Genomic DNA, 8,307 nt, shown 5'->3' on the forward strand with positions numbered 1-8,307 from the left:
TTGAGAATGACAGTGGTGGGGAAAGCAAAGGCAGCAATGGTAATGTTAAATGATGCCAATTTGACTGTCAGGCCATATTTGTAGTGGTTGGGTGCTGCACTAACAATAGAGAGAGATTAGTCTTGAATGTCAACTGGACCACATATTATCTATGTTAGTCTGAAGAATTAATTATCTGTGTCTTAGAGGATTTGTATGAATATTAAGTGAATTAATACACACAAATTATAATAGAACTTGACACATTTTAGGACTAAGTTCATTAATTGTTATATTAGTAATATTCATTATTATAGAAAATAATTCCTAGCTTAAATTAATCTTCCTCTGTAAAACTTGTCTAATTACTCAATTGCCCCCAATATTTATCTTTCTAAGAATGCTGTTGGTATTTAGTGAATGTACTATTCATTTGGAACTCCTTGTTTTGTGTTATGAGTTTTGCATCACCATTTCCTGGCCTACTTTCCCCACAGCACATAATCTATCTTATACTTTGATGATGATGATGATGATGCTACTGATGAGAACCTATGGCCAAAATAAACAACAGATTCTAAAGCCAAGTGTGAAAGTCATATTTTGATGTGGCGAAACATGTGGACAATGGCTTGGCGGATTTCCTTTGTCTTGGCACTATAAATGAGAGGATTGAGCACGGGAGGCACAAATAGGTACACATTTGACATGAGGACATGTATGTAGCATGGGACATGCTTCCCAAAGCGGTGCACTGTGGAGACCCCAGTCATCGGCACATAAAACGCAAGTACAGCCAGGATATGTGACACACATGTGTTGAGAGCTTTGAGAGATTCCTCACGGGAAGCAATGGCCATGACAGAATGCAGAATGAGCACATAGGAGAGGAAGATAAAAAACAGGTCCATGCCAAAGGTGGACACAAGAACAAAGAGTCCATAGATGCTGTTGATAGTGATATCAGCACAGGCAAGCCTCATCACGTCTGGGTGCAGGCAGTAGGAGTGAGAAAGAACATTGGATCTGCAGATAGGCAGCCTCTTAATAAGAAAGGGAAGAGGGAAGAGGGTGATGAAGCTTCGAGCAGCTGCACCTAAACCCATTGCAGCAATGACTTCAGTGGTGAGCACAGTGGTATAGTGCAAGGGGTCACAAATGGCCACATAGCGGTCAAAACTCATGGCCAGCAGAATACCTGATTCCATCATGGAGAAGAAGTGAATAAGAAACATCTGAATTAGACAGGCATCAAAAGCGATGTTGCGGGCATTGAGGCAGAAGGTTCGGAGTACAGTGGGCAGTGTGGCCATGGATATGGCCACATCACTGAAGGACAACATGGATAGGAAGTAGTACATGGGCTCATGGAGGCTGGGCTGCACTCGCACAGCCTGCAGGATCACTGTATTTCCGCCAAGGGCCACAGCGTACATCACACAGAGGGGCCCCACCAGCCAGGAGTGAGAGCTCTCCAGACCAGGGATACCAGTCAGGAGGAAGAATGCAGGGTGAGTGACATTGAACGACCCCATAGCAGAACAAACTTAGGGTACTTTTCAGGGTCAGATCTTCTGACTTGGAGAATTCTAACAGTTGCACTTGCTGGAGGATAAGAAATCAGGAAATAAGAGACAAAGCGATGATGTCGACATAAATGGAAACTGATGCATTCATGAAATCACTGCTTTTGAGATGATGCAGGCAAACTTTTCTTATTTTATGATGATCAGGCTGCAGGCTGAGCTAATATTTCCCTCTGTTTTATGAAGAAGGGAGATATTGACAAATACTTCAATAATAGAAATTAGTTAAAAGGAAAATGTTTAAACTACATTTCTACAAGTTTCATGTATTTCGGAGGCATCATTCAACAGAAATACACTAACTACAATTCACACCACCAGAGAAGAAAGCACGAGTTTGTGTTATCAATAGCACTTGGAAATATTTAAATATTTTCTTAAAAACGTTGCTTAATTCACATGTGCCCCTAATTAATGAGAGAAATTCCCAGAGCAGGTTTGTATCATGTCGTGTGCTTGGATGGAGAGGGAAAAGGACAGTAGGGTTTGGAGGTCATTGACTGCCTCTGGGCATCAGCTTTTCATTGGCAGAGTTACTGCAAAAAAGCAGCAACAGAAACAACATGTATTTGTGCAAAGGCACAAGGCTGTATCTGTTTCTGGAAAAATTATGCATTTGTCCCTAAATATTCTATAGGTACACCAGCGTTCTGTGTGTGAGAGCATTGTTCCAAATACAAACTTACATGCCCTCACATGGTTAGATGTACTCTCAAAATACCCGTTAGTCACAAGGACACATTAATGTACCTTCACAACAGCTAGTAAGAAAGTTCATTCATACTCTAACAAGATGCTCATTCACATACTCTCTCCATATCTCGTAAAGTCACTCTTGTTATGCAAATATATTCACACAGTCCCTCTTGATCTTTATACCATGTAACATGCACATCTTGTCCTCATACTCTCAGTCTGCACTGACATATATGCAGCATTTATACATACATACACACTCATAGACACATAGATTTGTATACTCACACAATCCTTCTATCTACATGCTTGGGGACTGCCCACTGATATCAATCCACTAATCCACACAGGCACTTTTTAAACCCTTAGTGTCTTGTATTTATTCACCATTTTTCTTATGCTTACACTCACATATTACTTCCTACAGCCATTTCTCTGTCACAGTGATTGTATTGTTTATTCTGTTTTTGACACACTTGTGTGTGTCAAAGCTTCAGTATTTCCAATGGCCTTATATTTACTAAATATAATATAGTAATAATATTTAAGAAGACTGAGAATTCACCATGGAATCTCAGAGGGAAAATGGAAGTGACTTCCTAAGATTCTCATTTTATGTTAAGCCATTTAACAATCTGGTCCTAACATCCACTCATGGCAGATGAGGATACAGAAGGCTAGACTTTTCACTAAGCAGACTTTTCAAGCTAATAGGGTGCATGAGGTATCTAAAAGTAACAGAGGTTATGGAATGGGGTGCAATGCCGCATTGTCACCCCAGGAAGCATTTTTAAAATTTCCCCAGCAATACATAACACACAGGTACTATGGTTTCCAGCAAGGCAGTGGCGGCCCCTCCATGTTTATACTGAGTTTGTCCCTTCTGGTCTTAGAACGCAGTCTGCACATGCCTGTGTCTCCTCAAGAACTCTGATTCCTTGGGATCCAGGACTGATGTTTGTCTCTTATTTCTCCTGTTTGACTACACTCTCGTTCTTCACATAAAGTCTTGTAGAAAGACATCACAATACATAGAAGAGAACCAAGCCAATGTAAAAGTAACAGAAAGAGAAGGGAGAAGAAAACAGGCTGAAAGCAGGATTTTGTTCAGGGCAAAGCCAAAGCCATTCTGGGTCTGGGTACTTATGTTTTAGTATTTGTAGAAGAAAGACTGCCTGACTGTTCCAGAATTACATCAATTCCCATACCTTGGGGATTGCTAACTTTGTGGGTTGTCTGGACAGATAGGAATAAAGTAATACCGAGAAAGAAAATGAATACTTATTGAACACACATGATGTGCCAAGTACTCTGCAAAGAATTTTACATTTATTTTCTCATTTAATACTTAACAGATATGGACACTGAAACCCAGTGAGATGAACTTTCCTCACAGTTTGTGGAGATCAGGTGATAAAACCTCAATTTAAAGACTTTTAAGACTCTCTTCTCTCTCTTTCTCTTTTTCTTTTTTTTTTTTTTCACTTTAATTTCTGGGATACATGTGCAGAGCATGCAGGTCACGTCCTTTGCAGGGACATGAATGAGGCTGGAAGCCATCATCCTCAACAAATTAACACAGGAACAGAAAACCAGACACCGCAGGCTCTCACTCACAAGTGGGAGTTGAACAATGACTCTCTTCTCTCTTACCAAGGTCTTTGAAGCATCATTAAGGCATTGGAGAGGAAGTTTAAAAGGAAAACAGAGGAATGCATTTCTGAACAAAGATTTCACAGGTACCCTTAAACAAAGAAAGTGAGTGGCTAAAGGCAGATACATAGGAAAAAATTATACTAAAGTACCTGTCTCCAAGGCCGAACACAAATTCTCCTGTTCCTGGAACCGAGAAGCTTGACATTTCTGAAGTCATATAAGAATCAGGCAGTTTAGAAGAAAGGACCCTGAGGGTGTCAGGAGTCCTGACCCTGGCTCTGGAAGGTACTGGCTATATGAGTGTAGAAAATTCCATTTCTTTTTCTAGACCTATGTATTTTATTTATTTATTTATTTATTTTATTTATTTACTTGAGACTGAGTCTTGCTCCATCGTCCAGGGTGGAGTGCAGTGGTACAATCTTGGCTCACTGCAACCTCTGCCTTCCAGGTTCAGGCGATTCTCGTGCCCCAGCCTCCTGAGTAGCTGGGATTACAGGCGCCTGCCACCATGCCTGGCTAATTTTTGTATTTTTAGTAGAGACAGGGTTTCACCATGTTGGCCAGACTGGTCTCGAACTACTGACCTCAGGTGATCTGCCCACCTCAGTCTCCCAAAAGTGCTGGGATTATAGGCATGAGTCACCGTGCCTGGTGTATGTCTTATTTTTAAGGACATTCTCTGAGACCCTTTATGGCTGTGATGTTCTTTTACTTTATTTTACTTTTTAATCAAGCAAAGACTGCCTGTGAGAGTTTGCTATGGTGCTGTTATGGGGGCAGAAAGAAGGTAGAGAGAGACTAGAGGAATGTACAGAAAGGCTGTCTAAAGACCATAGTTTTCAATCTATATCGTGGATAATAAAGAATGAAAATTGTTAGCTATTCATTGTTCATCTAAAGTTTAGCTGATTTCTCCTTTTAATATCCTGGAGACTTTTACATATTTTGTTATCACTGAATTCATAAGGGAAGAGTAAAATTAAACCACATGTGCTTCAGCTGTTTGTCAGGGGATAGGTTGTGACCACCTCCCTTCTAGATTCCTGAACTGTTCCTGTATCCGGAGGCCTGCTTCCCTCTCTGAATTTGCAGCAATGTTAATGAGCCACAGAAACTTTGCCCTTTGAAACTTGGAGTCACAGAGAAATTGACTATGCCAAGTAAGAACTCTAGAGAAGTACAATGAATTGCTTGGGGTTATAAAATCAGTACATGGCAGTGCCAGAACAAGAACCCCAAGTCCAGAGATCTTTCCTGCTCCTTTGCTCATTCTACTAAGATGCTTCTATCAGATACCCTCCACCAGTCTCTTCCACTTCCCCTCACCATACCCCTTGCCCAGTCTAATGCTTTCATGGAGCAGGCTTCAGGAGTATCAGCTGGCTTATTCCTACAGGGTTTCAGAACTCACCAGAAGAGAGACTGATGAGCCACCCACAGAACAAGTTCTTCCCTCTCTCTGCTGAAGTGAATTCATGCCTGCCACTTTTATGTCTCATGATAGGCCCTGGGATAGAGGGCAGTGATGCTGACTTTGTGTCTGAAAATTCTTCAGGGAGGTTTTAGTCTCCTGAGGTCCGTAATAACTACTGAGAATAAAGCATGTGCTCTTTTAGCTGAAAAAGAACTTAGCAATCTGTCAGACCAATTCTCTAGAACTTAGCAATGTGTCAGACCAATTCTCTACCCCACTCAAAACATCTTCTAGTGATAGACAGGCAATCTCTATAAGAGAGGAGCTCATTACCTCCTAAGAGATTCTAAGTTTATGTGATATGATGACCAAGCCCATCAACTGAGGTGCAATCAGAAACTGACTAGTTTTTCTCTTCTTGTCTCTTTAAATATATTGAGTGGGGCTGGTTCTCCTTTTATATTCCTGTACCAAATCTCTGTTCTTTAAATTTTCTGGTCACATTCAGATAATAAAATGCCTTCTGGTGAATAACTAGAATATTTAGTCTGGAATAATAGTCAAACTTTCCAGCATTCAGAGCTGTATCCTTTCTTCTTCTTTCATCCTTCATGTGCTAACTCTGATTTCTGGCTTCTCATCCCAGAAAGAGAGAGATGGGGGAATGGAAAGTTCACAATTAATTGGTGCTGCAGTTAGTTGTTATAATGTTAACTGGGTCTCTTACATATATAAAGCTGACTCTTTCTTATATTTACTTTCATAGGTTATTCTTAGTAGCTTCTCATTTTTCACTTGTTCTCCACTTGGTTTAAGCTAAAATATTCTGTGTGGTTGCTTGTAACTCCTTCTACAACCTCTTGTGGAACCTTGCGGTCTTTTGGATAGGACATAAGACAACATCATGCCAGCTCTCTCTAACTTGTACCCCATTCAAGAAATGATCAGGCTTTTATAACAAATGCCCTACTTCACTGCAACAATAGTCTTTCCGTCAATGTTGCTATCAGAGCAGAAAGGTACATTTATCAATGTTAGTTTATTCATTTAGATTAACATCTACTAGGTGTAGATCATATTAAGTGACTCTGTTGGCTTCACACTGGTCAGTCACAATCTAACCTAGGAACAAAAATCAGGGTTCAGTTATGGTCTAGTCAGAATATAAGAAACACACCAGCTCTTTTAATTGAGAAAAATTAATGAATTGTCAAACAAATATTGGCGAATGCACAAGACAAAAAGGGAATATGAAGGTATCATTATAGGCAGCAACTTCAGGACATAGCTTCTAAGCCTAGGACTGGAGGAAAAAAGGTAGGAATTTGGCATGATTAAATCTTACAAATTTGAAACAGGAGTGCTGCAAAGCTGAAACTCAGACTTTGAGTAGTGGTAACTGTTTAGGTGATGCTGGGGTCTCAAGAATTCAGAAGAGAGATTTCCTGTGACTAGGACTTACTCCTCTGAGATTGGGGTTGAGGGGAGACTTATCTGGCTAATCCTTAGGTCTTTAAGAGGGCATTGTAAGGCTGGTCTAGAAGTGTTGGAAAGCTTCAAAATACAACCAACTAAGGCCACTGGAATTGACCACTAGTACTTGGGTAAAGAAGTGCCACTAGGGAAAGAGCAAGAGAAAGGAAGTAGGGCACAAGTTCCTTCTTCCCGCTCCAGCTTCCTAATGCACCATATTTGTAGATCTTGGGAGCTGGTTGGCAAAGGAGGAATGCAGTTTGCAGAGGCTCAATCCCAATATTCCAAAAAATGGTATAGAAGATATGGGATTGAGACTGAGTGGTGATAACATAATAACAAGTACAATAAAACTGAATACGTTTACTCCTGGAAATTATTTATGCAGATTTCAAAAGAGCTGAGGAACTGACCAGCAGACAGTAACATAGTCAAGAGATCTGTAACAGCAGGAAGCTACTACCACCTATGGACTGGAAAGCCAAAGGTGAGGTTACCAGAACTACAGCCAAAGTGAGCCCAACCAGTGGAAGCTGGAACCATAGAAGAGATGCATCTCACACTAGAGACTCTGCCTGAGGCAGGGGAGTGGAGTGAGGGATACCTTGCATCTGTCATTGCTTCCCAACCAGCTCTATCCATCATATTCTTCAATTAATGGTTGGATAGGTGTGATACAAAGAGTCGCAGAAGAGTCAGGAGTGGACTTGAGGGTAAACGGGCTTAGCCTTAATACAGAACAGAAGCACATTTTATTTGCCTCATTCTTATTGTATTATTATCATTATAAGATACATGATCTCCTAGGGGCTTTCATTTTCATGGTCAGCACCATGCAAAGCATCAACTCATTGTAGTCCATGAAAGATGAAAGTAATTGACATTTTAGAGTTCTAGGGAATACAGATTCTGTTGTACATAATGATCTTCTCCCTTAAAGCCGGATGACCAGATTTCTCTGGGAACTACTTCTGGCAGGTACACTATCAAACACTATATCCCTATATCTCTAAAACCTTACCCACTGAAGTAGAATCAATGCCTCTTTTCTTCATAACGCTGTTCAGTTCTGCCATGAAGGCAGTGACCACACTCTATTATAGTTGGCTCTGCATGTTTCTGTGGCATCCACTGGAGAGACAGACCTGTGGGGGAAGAAATAGATGTCCCTGGAATGGGATATAGGCATGGCAGGGAATGTTTATTTGTTGAACATAAGTAATTAATCTTTGGCAAAATAGCTTCAACTGAAAAATTTGATTTTTTTCTTTAGTCATATGAAAATATCAATTATGTCAAATACATAAAATTTATCCCATAACATGCTAAATACCGAGTTGATATGAAAGATGCTCAGGGTTAGTTTAAAGGACATTGAGATCACTTGTATTAGTTTGCGTTTTCACTGGTGTTTTGAACATGGTTTGTACTTTTGGCATAATGGCCTATGTCTTGCTTCATCCTTTTTTCATTAAACATTTCCCAACATTTTATTATGAA

At 40.3% G+C, this 8,307-nt stretch overlaps 1 protein-coding gene across 1 annotated transcript; it reads right to left on the reverse strand.

Annotated features, from left to right (window-relative positions):
- Positions 1–575: 575 nt before the first annotated feature.
- On the reverse strand, positions 576–1,514 carry LOC103247890 (olfactory receptor 51I2). The gene has a single exon (XM_038005532.2). The coding sequence runs from the start codon at positions 1,512–1,514 to the stop codon at positions 576–578; it is 939 nt and encodes a 312-aa protein (XP_037861460.1).
- Between the last annotated feature and the right edge of the window lie 6,793 nt (positions 1,515–8,307).

The sequence above is a fragment of the Chlorocebus sabaeus genome, chromosome 1 (genome assembly GCF_047675955.1).
Source record: "Chlorocebus sabaeus isolate Y175 chromosome 1, mChlSab1.0.hap1, whole genome shotgun sequence".
In the NCBI taxonomy this organism is placed as follows: Eukaryota; Metazoa; Chordata; class Mammalia; order Primates; family Cercopithecidae; genus Chlorocebus; species Chlorocebus sabaeus.